Raw genomic sequence first — 15,212 nt, 5'->3', positions numbered from 1 at the left:
AAGATCCGCTGCTTCCTCGCATACCACTTTGAGAATATGCCATCTCCCTAATCTAATGACTTTGTAGTACTTTCAATGTTCTTTGTGTCTTTCTATTTTCTCTGAGAAGCAGCATGAGGTAATAGCACAGGATGAAAAATTTCTACAGGAAAGTGTTCTCTGACAAAAGACATTTTCAAAATTGTCCTTGTTTAATGCTGTATATAATGCCTATTAGCCATTTCATCATCACAAGCCCTTAGCAGAATTCCCACGGAAGCCTTACGAGGTGGTGGCTCGGGAAGCACAAACGCATTCAGCTGAACTTCATTCTTTGGCAGGGTCACTTCGACGCTGTCTCCAGCGGAAACTACCAGCTCCTTCATAACTGAGAGGAAGAAACACAGAATTGAAGCAGGAACAGGAAAAAAAAATTAAATACGTCCATAAAAGCCACCTTGGTTTCAGAGTCTGTGGAATAAAAACCAGGTACAAATGGTTGTATTTTGTAAACATCCCGCCACTCAACACAGCTCCCATTTCAGGTTTCGCTCTTATTGTTAATGCAAAAGCACTAATGGGGTTTTACAATTTTAAGACAAGCCCAAAATTACTCAATCATCTCTCTCTCTTTGCAGATACTGTGCAGCTCCTGCTCCTTTTCTAAAGAGCTGAAACGTGACCCTCGGGCCCTGTACAGGGGAATGTATTCACCCAGCTCCAGCAGGGTTGGAAGGGTTTTACCTGACAGCTTTTCGGCAGAGAACCCAGCTGCAGTCTCATGGCACAGCAAGACAAACACTGCTATTTACCAAACTGCAATTCCAGATCTTCACAAATATATGAAGAATCCACGGTATTTCTTTTTTGAAAAACTGCTTGGGGGCCAAGAGATTATTTAAAAAAAAAAAAAAACCAAAACAAAACTGCATAGCTACCACACTGAGTATGGAAACTCAGAATACAAACCTGTTCCTTTTATTTTTATTTTCTTTGCAATCCCTCCTTAAGAATTTTCTTGACATACCATTTCAAACAAATTGACAGTTAGTTTGTTTTTAAGGACTACACGGTAAAGACTTGAAAACTATAGCCAGTGACTTTTTTTTCTGCTTGTTTGTTAGCATTAACGTAACCAGAAAGTTGACTGCATTTCTTAAGAATACCTCTCAGCCTCCTCTTGCCTTCCCGTTTGCTTTATTTTTGTATTTTTATTATTGGGCCTGGGGATTATGCATAGTAAGTAAGAATTAAAGTTGCTTTACTCTAGTTTGACCCTGTCAAAGACAATGTTTGAATGTTTGAGAGATATGTACAAAAAAATCCAAGTTAAAAAAGATGGGAAAAATGTCATTAAACATTTAGCCTTTCTTCCCACTGTTTATTAGCTACTGGAATTTACCAGTTAACTAAAAGAAAACACATTCATCAAATTCTTTTTTTCTTCCCCCCTCTCAATTACTCCAGATGTTGGGATCTTATAACTCCATCAGTCTTTCAGCTGCAAAGAGTTCCAAGGCAAAAAGAAATATGATCTCAGTAGGAAGGAAAAAAAAAACCCAACCCAAACAAGCAGACAAAAACCCAAAACCTCGCTTGGAAAAACTACCCTTTACATCATCTTTGTATTATTTAGCAAAACAAGGAGGCCCTGGCTACATTAGTTTTCCAACACAAGTCACTGAAGACATTTAAAATACATTTTCCAGTTTCAACTAGGGTAAGCCCTTAAAAAGAATACTAACTTGTTAGCACAAGCATCCAGCGAGCTTCCTGCCAAAAAATGTCTTTGGATGCAGCATTTCCTTTATCCTTTCTATTTGTTCCCTTGTAAGGGAAAGGAACCCTAAATTCAAAAGAAAATTTAGCTGTGAATACTTCAGCAAACTGGATTAACTGAATTCTGAGATATCGCACAACCAGTATACACCATTCACTGTACGTACACGTCCTTACAGGGAGAGCTAATGGCCTGGGTGAGTTAAGAGAGCTGTGCAAAGTGCATTTTGGCTTTTATACATTTTCAATAGTTTGTTTTAAGAAATACCAATGTGAACAGAAACATCATTTTTCTGCAAAGCAAAGCCTGGGCTAACGGCCAAGTACACTGTTCTCCATGGCTGAACTGTGCATTGACATTTCAGGGACAGAAGAGAAAAGAAGCAGTTACACCCCATTTTGAGCAGACATTAAGATTTCTGCTCAACTTGATAGATAGCAGTGTGTCAAGATTACTGAAAGAATGCTTCACAGGACTATGCCTTGCACCCCGTCTCAACTTTCACTTTGGGAATTAAGATAACACCATTATTTTCAACCTGTTCTTAGAATTAGATCCAATGGTCACATACAGATTTATGATGCCGAAGTCCCATTCTCAGACCTCATGAGTTAATGGGGTCCAACCGGCAGTGCGCTGAAGCATGTACTTCAGCACTTTTTCAAAGGAACCATAATTTCTGAAATTATCTTCTATTTCTCAGTGCTGCAGTGGTTTATCACCGAAACCTGACTAGATGACATTTGCTGGAGCGCTGCATGTTCTCACCTGGCGTGGTGGCCGTAGTACTTGGTGACACAGCAGTGTTGGTCTGGACTGTAGAAACACTGCCATTTGTGAGAACTCCACTTGGCACAGAAGTAGCTGTCAGCATCTTCGTTGTGCTTTTTGCTGGCACGAGGCTGACGGTGGGCAACACATCTGAGGAGTGAGGAGGGACCAAAGCATCATCTGGCTGCCCAGGCTTCTCGGTCTTCCCTGCGGCTGTCAAGCCCTGTGCTACAGGACTGGAGAATGTAGCCAACACTGATGGTTCTGCTGCAGATGTTCCTGTGTGGATCTGTAAAGGAAAAAGTTGCCTTAGTTTGACTTGAGCACTGAATGTCAGTTTTGTTTTACTGTGTTTAAGTTGCACTTCACCTCCTCCAGTTAGGGAGGCTGGAAAGTCCCTGGTTTGTTTTCCCCAGAAGCGGGATGTTTTACTGCTTCCTTTTCTCTCTTCTGAATTGTTTCTCCATGTTCTTCCTCCACAGCAGATAGGCCATTCCTAGCTCAGCTGAACACTGGTTAAGACCACGGATTTAACTACTGCCTCTTAAGTACCATGGCTGACGTACAGGACAGATCTAGGTTCAAAATTGCAGTGAGTGGAGCGAGAAGAACGGAGAGACGGCATAAGACAGAAGCGAAAAACAGGGACCAGGAACTGGGGTTCATTTGGGCCATTTATTTTGGCCATGTATTCCTTTTTCTAAAGCTGTGCAGTTGGCAAGCACAAAGCAGGAGGATTGCAATGGTATTTTTATGTAATAATCGAATCATTGCAGCAAGAGGAAATTTATTTCAGAATCACTCTTCAAAGCAAGGTGACCGGACACAAACAGTTCCCTGCGTGCATGCCGCAGGAGACGCTGCTGGGGCAGGGAGCCGAGCTTGCGGGTATAAAGTTTGCTCACATCCATACAGGATGATCCACTTTATTGAAAATAACCAAACTGGCAGGAACAATTTCCTTTCTTTCATCAGAAAATTCCTTTTACAGTACCTAGCCCCATTCCAGTTCTTTGCCTGGCAATACTCTTGACAATTCACCTTTCATCATATAGTACACATGTAACACATTTTGTTGAGCTAACTCTATTTTGAGAACATCTGCTAAATATTTAAAATTGAGCAATTTACCATCTTTGATTTGAGAAGTGTTTTGGAGCCAAATTGCCCACCACTACTCCCCACTAGCGGAGCTCATATTGGAGGAAATATTCTCAAGCTTTTATACCATGCTGCTGGCCTTCAGTCCAGGAAATGGGAGTTGTAAAAATGCTCTAGACCATGGTGGGCAAGAACCTAGCCAGTAAACAGGCTGAACTTCAGAAAACACTAAATGCCATTTATAAAAATGGCATCCTGCACATATTGCAACAGCCAGGCCAGGAGTGGCAATGAAGGCATCGAAGGCTTCTCTGCAAGAAGGTTTTTTGCAGTCTTGGGCAAATCTTTTCCTCTCCCCATCTCTCAGTTAACCTTCCCTCAGTCACAGAACGTAAAACATCTCAATTCATTTGTACGTTTGATTAACGTCTGAGCTTTGTTAGTGTTACAGACATAAGCTGTTTTTCTCTATTTGCTTGCATGTTGATGGGCTTCCTTTATCTTTAACAAAACTACGGATTCTTTGGAACAAAGACACAGGCAAAATCTGGCGTACCGCTGTGTTGCATCGGCGGCCTCAGGACAGCTGGCTGTCCCAAGCAGTACAGTCTTACACCCATCCATTAATCTGTTCAACTCAAGATACTGACTCCCTTTTGCCAAGTAAGCGAGTAAGCTAGAAATATTGACAAGATAAGAGCAGAACAGCCAGGCAGGAACTCGGACGCTCGAGATAGATTATTTAGGAACAGCACAGGAGCAGAAAGTCTCTGTGACTTCATACCACTATGGGAAACCACTTTTTGCTTCGCAAGAATCAACCCAGATGGGTCACAAGAACAGCTGTCACACACAGCGTGCAGGAGACCAGCATCCACCCGCTGGGCACAGCAACCGAGTCTCCACTTTGCTTGGCAATATTTTCAATGAGCCAGATGCTTCCTTGACTCACTTTGTAATACCTAAAAAACCCTTTACAATTAAGAGAGATCCTCTTCCTCCCAGAAGTCTTCAGGATGAATTGACAGCCAAATGTCTGCAGAGAGCTTGAATTAGATAAGCTTTGCCTGGGGCAACATAACAGTCAAAAATGCCTCTAATGCTTGCAAGCTGAGACATTTCTTATCTTTACTCCATAACTCTGAATTCTTTAAAGCAAAGAACAGAAGATTTCATTCTTGGGGATAAACAAGGAGCAGACTAGAAGTTTGCCAGCTGTCCTATCTTATTAGCTAGAAAATAGAAGTGGCATATTGGCCTGAGTGAACATAGGAGCGTCAGACGCTTTTGATTCCAACACTTAACTGCCTTTGGCCTGGGACAAGTGACCTGGTCTCCCTGCCCGAGAGTTCTATGTCTGTAAGATGGAACTAGAGCAGCTATGTGCATCAGAATCCATACTGAACCTAAGTTATTTGAAAGAAAAAAATACCTGTGTTCTGGAATTTTCTTTTATTTTTAATTTAAAATCAGCCTTACTTTGCTAGCCCAGTCTGAATTTCAGTTCAGATTGTGTCCTTAGTTGTTTGCACTAGGTGCCACGTCTGTGAAGACCCTTAAGACTCAAAAATGTGAGTAGTGTCAGAAACCATTACAGAATTAGTGCTGGCTGTGAAGAGAGACCTTTCTTCCTTCCTCACAGGGTAAAAAGCACCCAGCACTAGCAGAAAGCATGACAGCAAGAGGCAAACACTGCGCTTGCTAGGGTCAGTGGTAGCCAGAATTGTGAGCACAGGAATGAGCTCTCTGGCTCCGTTGTTACAACTCCACTTTAAAGGCTGCAGCCTTCTCCAGTCTGCCTGCAGTGCGGCTGCAGCAGCCCTTCTCATCAGCAACGCTGCACTTAAACACTTCTCCTGACTGGCGATTAAATGCATTTCTGTATCTTTAAATTGACAAGTATTTCTACAATGAGGCAGAAGGAAAAAATGGTGCCTGGAAAAAGTCACTCATTTTCATGGTAAAGCAGAAATTTCTCTTCCTTAGCCAAAGGCTGACGAGCAGGGTGCACTGCGGTTTATCCTGGTATGCTCTCCTTCACCCACCCCTGGTTCCACAGCATGGATACAGTAAAATAACAAATTAATGCTAACTGCACATTAGCAAGTGACATTGCAGATGGCTATGGAGCTATCAGAACTGCAAGAGGGAAACTAAAAGACAGTGAGGCAATGTTTTCCCAAAACTGCCACTTGACTTCTCCTGGAGTCTCTAGGAGCAAAGGAAAAGATTTGCCTTGCCACACATCCAATGCTCGTTAACAGAAGAGGACAACAGGCACATTAATTTCTTTCTCCCCTTTTAGAGAGGAGTTAAGAGCCACTTGGACCTCAAATTTCCTTTCCCATTCCCACTTCAGATGTTTGATGCTCCCAGGTATGAACTGCTTTGCATGCAGTAACGATCCAGTATTCTCCCCACCTGCCAAACCTTCTTTAAGAATACAGTGTTAAATGCATAGCATTCACCTGCTGAAGCCGTGTGCTTCCATGTACTGGACCAAATCTACCCCAGATGAAATTCTGATTTCAGCATGTATGTAACTTATTCTGGCCCATAACAACCCAGCTTGGAAAACTCCCTGCTTTAGCATCTCCCTCCTGCAAAGGTTGGCCATGTCGCAAGTACGCAGCCTTGAATGTTATATCCTTGGCCTAAATTAAACTGCTCTCAGATCAGAAATGCAAGGAGAGCTGCATAGCTTGCCTTGTATTTTGCCAGTGAAAGTCGGATGGTTCAATAACCAAGTAATTAGCCCAGGGCTGGGTAGAACTAGCTTCAACTCAATACTCCTGTTAAGGTCGATTTTTTAATTCCTCCTCATCAAAAACTGTCCTAGACCTCAAAAACGCAACTGCCAGGAATTCCATCACAGCCAATACATTTTAGTAAGAAGTTTTTATTTTGATGAACCTGCTTTTGTCAAGAGATCTGGACTTTCTTACTAGCAAAAACCAACAAGGAGAAGAAACACCTCCCCACCATACATCTAAAAGCGCACCTTAATGACTTTGGAGAGTGCTTCCTAAAGATGGGAAATCCTGGATACTCGGCAATATTCAGAAGCTGATTAAACTGTGTTATTTAACAATATTTGCAACCAGTTTACTGGACAGGCACTGAACAGGAATAATATGACAACTCATAATGCAATACCACAAACTGAACAAGCAGGGAGATAGAACAGCTGTTACCCAAAAGCAACAGAAGGCATTTAAGACTGGCTGCAAAGAAGTCTCTCCAGACCTTGCATGCGTAACAGCTGAGAGAACGGGGTCATTCTGTAAATCTCAAATATTAGGAGGAGGAAAGAACAGGCAGGGTGGAAATGCTGCAATACTGGAAGGGAGAGAGAAAGCTGAGATCTTAAGTCAGCCCTAAATGCTGTGGGGTTCTGGAAAATCAAACATTTGTAAAGTTTTAGCGCATGATTTCACACGCCACCGAGGCTGCCCTGGAGCTCTCAGCGGTGTCCCTTGGCTGCGCTCCACATCCTGCTCTGCAGGGTGGTGGCTCAGACCAGTCACAGCCCAACCTGGAACCAGCATTTGAATACAAGGGAGAGAAAAGAATTCAGTCAAGTTTCCAGAACAAGAATGTAACTACAGGAAAAGGCATCAGGCTTCAAGTGTGCCAAATCCTAGAAACATGGCAAAAGGTATTCAAAGAACAGTTTCACACAACAGAATTCTTTCTATTTCACCATCACAAGTGCATGGGCTTTCCTGTATTGTAAGGCTCAAAAAACTATTTGCAGACTTAAAAATACAAACATCATTTAACAATTGGTATGTGCCAATTTCTCTTTAAGACTAACATCTAGATTTACTAGATTAACATTGTACATGTTTGCAGTAGAGACTAAACTGGTTTCAGTCAACCAATGCCAATGTAAGCTTTTGTGGATTTGAGAAACTGAAGCAATCTTAAAAACAGAACAAAAAGGTTGGCATTAAGATGCCAACTCAAGCAAGCAGGCTGACATGAAAGTACATGGGAAACTCTATGTATGAGTCTGTAAAATAACCTATTAACTACCTCAATTCAGCACTCAAAGGAAAACAGCTTACTTTATTTTGTGGACCTAAAAAGGTACTTTTACGGGTAGCAGTTTTCAACTCTCAGGCACTTCCCATTGACATCACATCTCACCCTTCCTTCTCATCTGGCAAGCATGCTGTGTGATTATACAAAGGATAAGCATTACCATGACTTCCATCTCCCCTCACCTTCCCAAAGGCAGTTTATCCCAGCTAGGAAGGGGCGGGGGGCGGGGGAACCCTGCCACCCCCACCACACAAATAAAAAACCCAACCCTTGGCCTTGCCTTGTTGACGGGAGGCTGAAAACAGGCATCCAGAAAGGTATGCTGTCACTTAAGCAGTTTTAAATCATACTCTACATAAAGCAAGATTGAGCAGAAGGGTGACAGCTGTCCAAGAAAGCCTCGTTTCAGCCCCAGCAACCACACTTACCTGTACCAAGCCAACACCATCCGCATCACTTGATCTATTCACATTATTGCTTTTAGGAGGGAACAGGCTTTTGGTTTTCTGCTCTCTTGGATTCTGTCCATTTGTCAGTGAGTCTTTCTTTTGATTTGGATGGCCTTCAGGAACAGGCTTGTCTGCCACTAAGCGCCTCAGTACTTGATCCTTCAAGCGTTCTGCTTCACTTCGGCTCCTTCTAGATTTGCTGTCTGATGCTCTGGCTGCAGCCTCCCTGCCAGGGCTTGCTGCTATATCCCTTTTCAGGGGTTTCACCCTGTTACCTGCCAAGCTCCGCTTCTGGAACACCCGCAGTATTTTCTTCCCCTGGACAGGGATGCCCCAGTCCAACCACTTGTGAAACAAGATCTTCGTATCATCTTCTGCTTGAAACTTTAAGAAGTGCTCTGTGCTTTTTGATTTCTTTAAAAACACCAAAACAGAATCAGAAAAGCCAGTCCTGTTTGCCTGACACATGCCAGGCATAGTGCAGTTCACCTGGATGCACATATTTTCCAAGAACCAAAAGGCATCACAGGTGGGGCTCTGGCAGCAAGTGGTCTGACAGGACCATACAGTATGAAACCCTTCCAGAAGCTGTAAATGGTGATCTTCCCACGATCTCAAACGGCCAAACAGGATCTTCCCTGGCTCGCATTTAAATCTGTTCCAGTTTGCATCTGAGAAAGGGGAGAGAAGACAAATAAAGACAATTCTCAATCCTTTAAAGCAGTGGACAATAGATCCTCATCACTATTGTCAAGGTGACTTCAGGGCATAGGAGTAATGTAGGACAGAGTGCAGGACAGTAAAATGGGGGCTCTTTGGAATCTATACCTGGCCTCAGTGCCCAGTACTCGCACAAGATTTTAAGCAATACTCTCCTACCAATGGGACCACAACCCTTTTTGATAGCAATGGAGCTAAATGCATCTCCAACAAAAGACGTGAAGACAGAAACATTCCTGTTTCAGAGAAGACTAAGGCACAGTGAGACTAAGGTTACACAGCAAGTTAAGAGAGAGAAATTGAACCCAGGAATCCCAAGTGCAGCTTCTTATTCTAACCAGTAAACAGCATTGCCTCTCTGCCCATAGTTTGCCTTAAAGAACAACTCTGGAAACAGTGACACTGCCTTGGTTCATAGTGTGAAGGCATTTTTTCCTCTTCCATCCTGATGATTGAGGTCAGTCCGTTATTTTGACTGAAACCACTCCATTCGAGAAGTCATTACATCTTCTAGCACAGAGGTCTACAAGGCCTCTTCTCATCACCTGCTCCACCATAGTGCTTTCTATAGCAGAAACTACCTATCAAACATGTTTTTTAAGAGTCAAGTTACTTCACATCAGCAGTAAAGCAACAACTGCTTTGCATATAGATTTTTTTTTTTCTTTAGCATGAAAAATTAGAGTGCTTGCAGGGATCAATGGATTAAAGGCTTCCAAAATTCAGAGCTCTGCAGATTAAGGACTCCCTAAAAATAGACTAATGACCTACGGGACTGTTACACTGTGCTGTGTTCAGCATCCAAGGGATAATAGGTCACTGAAAGATTACTTTACAAACTATGTTGCTGGACCCTGAGTAGTGCAGCTGGAGACTCATGCTCCAGATTTGGCTCCCTGCCTGTCAAGAATGGAGTTCTTGAACACAACACAAATGGGAAACACTTTTCTCCATTAAAAAAAAAGAAGTTTGCATTTTCTTGACAGCATATAAAGAAAAGTTTAGTAACATCTTACTATTCCACTGCCTCTGAATAAATACAGACTTCATGTTGCATTATACCCACAATCCCCACAGTGGGAGCTAAACAAATGAGTAAGTATGATGTAGAGGCTAGAACAGTAGTACTAGAACAGCACAGACAGATGTAGGTGTCTTACACTCTGATTGTTTTAGGCTACTTGAAGCATTTGACTTCAGGATTTTAAACTCCAGCCACAAAGACATTTAACGTCACACTACTGAGATGGCAAAGAACTCTGACCTTCTGCATCAGAGATAATACACAAAGTTAGTGATAGCAAAGTGGTGTGACTTTCCACTTCCTCCTGCACCATCTCCAGGTGTAGGAAGAAGGGGAAAGTCACAGCACTTTATAACCTTGTATAACTTGGATAACCTTGTATGACCAAAGCAAGCAACTGGGGAAGAGAGAGGACATATTTCTCTGTAATTCAGTTATGCCGACCACCACAGTAGGTGCAACAGCCTTTCTACTCCTGATCATTGAAGGTAACTATATACAATGATTTTCTCACCTAGAATGGATTAGCCACTTGTTTAACACAAAGGACGATGGCCATATTCATGTACCTTTTGAGCAGAATCTTGCTACGCCAAGAATCTAAATGCAAAAAGGGAACTCACACCACCACGAGGAAAAGTTTGGTTTTGAGACATCAGAAAGCAGGAAGCAAAAGTGTTATTTATAGCTTATTGTGAAGCCAGGTCAGCAAAGGCAGTTTGAAGACAAGGCTCCAGAAAGCTAGCAACAGCTGCAACAGAATGCCCTCGAGATCCGTGACCAAGTCATGGGAGACCAGAGCTCCCTGTGCGCATCTGAACCCACAACTGCACAGAAGAAGGGGGAAGTTCTTCACTTGAGAAACATCCAACTGCAACACGTAAATGAAACTGCTTATGTTCAACAGAGACCAAAGTTGACAACAGCAGCTTTAAAATCAGCACCATCCTTGCCGCACTTCATCAACACACAGCACTTCCTTCGAGAGCAAGCAGACGGGCAACCTGTCTGCCCGGGGCAACAACCGACCTCATTACACTCTGAAGTGCTTGGACTGACAGTCACCCTGACACGACTGCGTGCACAGGCAAGGACAAGCACCTGGCACTAACCTGACGGGCCTGGAATTAGGACAGTGGAGGGTGTACACACAAAGATGTGTGTGTACTTGCCGCGCCCTCCCCCTCCCCCCCGACTTAGAGAAACAAGAAACAAATGGAAGAATAACACTATTGCTGTAAATTTCAAGGGAATCTTATCCATTAAGACTCAGTTTAGGCTGAAAAAAATTCACTTTCTGTTAAAGGTGACGCACTGTCCCTAATATATCCTGGGCAAAACGGAAATGTGCTGCCCCCCACATACCTAAAATCCCTCCTCCTCATCGACCAGTCCTCATCCATCCCTCCTCAGATGTCAACCCTGGCTCATACATCCCACTCAAATTAAGGCTTGACACAAAACCCAGTGAAATTCAGCAGCAGCTTTCTAGTAACAGGGCTTAGAACTGGGGCATAAACAGAATGGGGCATATTTGAAGAAAAGTGTTCCCAGATAAGATCTCCCTTCTGAAAAAATCACTATATACATTTTAGATGAGTGAATATAATACTTGTGTAAAACCTGAATCCCCATAAGCATCTCCTAGGTATGCCAGAGCCATGACTTAGCCCAGATGACACAACACTACCATGCTGAGAGCATTCTGCTTCTCTTTTAACCCACTGCTAAATCAAGATGCAGAGATTTGGATTGTATTTTGGTGAGATTAAATTTCCAAAACTCTGCTATCGCCCACCTAGAACATGTGTATTTGAAATTAGTCAGTATGGTTTCTGAACTGCTGTACATGGATAGCTTAAAACTCAATTAATTCTTAGGAACAATACAAGTGAACAGGCAACTCACAACACACCAGCCCAGCATTCTAGATATATGTTTTCCACAGAACCATACTGATTTTCGTCTACGCAAATCCCAAGGTCTTCAGTGGGCATCACACATTCACAGAATTTCAAGTGCCATGGCAGAAAGCAGGGCTCCTCAGTCCACACTTGCATTTCACCTCTGGAAAGATGAAATATTTTATGTCGCAAAAATCCAGCTGGCCTGTTCACGAAACACCTCCTCCCTGAGAGTCCTGCAGGAACACGCTACAGGCCAAACAAATCGTTCTGACGAGAAACCACACGCTGCTATTTGCAGTCTTGCAAACGGGGACCTCCACAGAACCCGGTGCCGCATCCGCACTAAGTGCACATGGAGCTGCACCAAATGAGAGAAGGCAGCTGTGAGTACCGGCAGTTATCAACACCTGCCTACTGAGAGAGCAGCCTGTTCAGTCCCTTCCAGGTCCTTGCGCAGGAGTGAGGCAGCCACACACGGCAGCCATGTACAGGAACTCGCAGGGTGGGTCAGGCCAGTAAATCCAGTCACTGACAGCGGCAACACCAGCAGCTTCAGAGAAAAGCTCAAGAAACCTGTCAGCAGGAACGTCCCTGAGGATGAGTTCCCTCCTAAGCCCCAGCAGCCTACCCAGCCTAGCACAACACAAACTATATAATGCCTGCACAATGGGTGTGCTTAGTCACTTCTTAATATTGTTTTTGTCATTTTTTTTTCTTCCCTAGTACATCAGGACAAAAAACACTGCTCTTCTCAGCAGCTTGAGAGTCCCTGTCCCAGCAATGCAGCTCACAGCTTTGCTGAACAGCAGGGGAATGGAATGGACAGGAACAGTTTCTATTAATAAGCTCAGGTTCACAGACTTGCTCAGGCAGTTAATCCCTCCTGATATCAGATTAATGATTAAAGACTTGACTCTATAGACTTTGTAAGTCTGTCACATGTAACCAATTATGTCAACACAGCTCCTCTTACGCAACTCCACCTGATCACACCAATTTCTAGGCAGCCATAATTCCTCTTGTGTTTAACAAACTCTGCTGCCCAAGTGAGACAAACAAGAACAAAAGAACACTCTACAACGGAAAAAGTGGCAACGTCAGGATAACTATGTCACATACAATTATATTTATTTCTGCACACGCATCAGCCTTCATGGTTTTAACTCTCCCTAGCAGATCAGCCCCCAAACACAGCAGCACTGTCTGAAACACCCTCTAGGAGTAACACAGGATTCACAGCTCTAGCTCTACACTTTTAAGATATTACTAAAGACAGGAAACATCTTTAGATGTAGACATCTAAAGTTAGACAGCCCAGTCTACAAGAGAACACGCGATCCACCTGACACACTGTCCAAACACACTGTGTTGAGAACCCTTTGCTAGGAACAGGAATACAAATATGTCTTTCCAGGTTCTAAATTAGCTGATTAAGGTCACACAGCTCATTAGCTTAATCAAATTTGTCACTCAGTAAGTGTCCAGGAAAGCCTGGACAGAGAGGCTGCAGCAGCCTACAGAACATGTCCACATAACCGAGAAACAAAGCAAAACAACCCCCCTTTTCAAATCTTGCTACCATTAAGACATAGCAACCTTCCAGCAAAAAGAAAGCAGCTGGCAGCTGTCACACAGGTTGATATATACTGAGGTCACCACTGCCTCGAACCTATAATTCACTGCAACTTGAACAAAGAAGGGAAAAAAGGCACAGAACAAACTTTCTTAATTAAGATCTGGTGAACACTGCATACACGCATGGGAAAAATACCACCTCTTGGTGAAGATGGGGCCTCAAAACACTCACGGGAACTTAACATGTCTCTCTGAAAAGTCAGAATCTGAATTTTTTAAACAAAAAAAACAAGCCACACAATACACTATGTGAAAACTTCCATACAAGTCAGTAATTTGGTTATTTACTTAAGCAGGAGGTTGCTTACTCAAGTGTGAGCAGGAAATAAAAAAAACCCACAAACACGACAATTGCCTGTAGGCAAACAGAGATTATATACTGCATTTGGGGAGTCTAAAACATTTAATGGCTAAAAAAATGTTCTTGTCTTCCCAACTTGCTTCAAGTATTCCTTAGATGAAATTATTTTCCAGAATATCATTTGTTCATTTTGCAGAAGAAAAGCTCAGAGAAAGCCCTCTATGAGATACAGGCAAGTGCCTGAAAGCCAGCACTGCATCTGAAGATGCACAACAATAGCTGCGTGACAGACACCCTGCTGCTGACCACTTGGTTATGTAAAATAGCAGTTGGGGGGACCCTTCATGCCCCACATCTCTCCTACCCTTTTGACACCTCATTTAATAATTGTTAAAGGTGAGGGTTTGTTTGCTTTTAAACCATCTACAAAGTCTAGCAGCAAATAATTTCCCTTTCCTCTCACAATTCTCCTCTCCTTTTAAGCAAGTGAGAAGGATAAATATCATTAAAAATATAGACACAGTCCCAGAGTCAACAGAAGAATCACCTGCTGGGGAGCACAAGGCACACAGGCAAGCGCACACGTAGAACAGCTGCAGACGTCTCAGCTCCCTTGCAGGTTTTCCCAGGCAGTTTTGTGACAGAAATTGGGTGCTAATGCTGAGCTTGGCTTCCAACCTCTTCTCCATGGCCTTTGTGGGCAGCAGCAGGGTTCTGGAAACAAATAAGAAGCACAAAATATTGACTGGCAATTGATACGTTCTTGCCCAGATCCAGTCGACACTATAAAGAGAATGGAGCATTTGCAGAGGAAAGGAATGTCTTATCTTATCTGCTGTGACCTAGTCTGGCTGCTGCTAAGTAACTATCAACGTACGATACTAAAATGAAATATGTAGTAGCAAAGTTTCCAGCGCTGAACCGCAGCAGGTCATCACGACGGCCTTGTCTCATCACCCTTGTGACTTCTTCCTCCACCACTTTCAGTGGCAAAATATCTAATATCACAGTCTACTGGATTCCAAAGACGTATTTGGGAAATTTCAGTTTCAAAGATGCCTCAGGCAATAGACACCCAGCCCGTGCCAGGAGCATAACACAGGCACTGATAAGCCCAGCACATCTGCCTGGCAATGTCATCGCTTGCATGGTGGTGCTGGCTGGTACCAGCCAGAAACAAAGAGAAATGAGAACACAGCAGTGCTAAGAAACACTGATGCTCCTTCTCAGCCCTTCTTATGCCAAAGGGTCTTTTACAGCCTCATATGTTACCAAAATCTAAATTAGCCCTAGGCAATGTGATATGAAAACATTCATTATTCTACAAGTAATAAATCTTATCTATTTTCAGAGAGTAATAACGCATCGTTAGGCACAAGGAGTTAAATCTGCCATTTCTGAAGACTCAGCAGGGAGCACCGTTACAGACCTGACTATCTGCGCTGCTTATAAAGACTCGTCGCTCGTTAAACCTGGAGGGAATTTCACTCGGCTGCCC

At 43.1% G+C, this 15,212-nt stretch overlaps 1 protein-coding gene across 1 annotated transcript in view; it reads right to left on the bottom strand.

The window, feature by feature from the left end:
- KIAA0319L (KIAA0319-like ortholog) overlaps nucleotides 1–14,403 on the bottom strand; it is a 30,668-nt gene extending 16,265 nt beyond the window's left edge. Inside the window, exons 1-4 of the mRNA XM_010296826.1 lie at nucleotides 14,262–14,403; nucleotides 8,107–8,798; nucleotides 2,528–2,819; nucleotides 266–367 (exon numbers count right to left, since the gene is read on the bottom strand). Of these exons, the coding sequence (XP_010295128.1) occupies nucleotides 266–367; nucleotides 2,528–2,819; nucleotides 8,107–8,798; nucleotides 14,262–14,403 (1,228 nt within the window). The remainder of the gene's footprint in view (nucleotides 1–265; nucleotides 368–2,527; nucleotides 2,820–8,106; nucleotides 8,799–14,261) is intronic.
- Between the last annotated feature and the right edge of the window lie 809 nt (nucleotides 14,404–15,212).

The sequence above is a fragment of the Phaethon lepturus genome, unplaced genomic scaffold, assembly GCF_000687285.1.
Source record: "Phaethon lepturus isolate BGI_N335 unplaced genomic scaffold, ASM68728v1 scaffold20901, whole genome shotgun sequence".
Taxonomy (NCBI): domain Eukaryota; kingdom Metazoa; phylum Chordata; class Aves; order Phaethontiformes; family Phaethontidae; genus Phaethon; species Phaethon lepturus.
The sequence above is the reverse complement of the archived record's forward strand: the minus strand, read 5'-3'. Positions and strand labels throughout refer to the sequence as shown.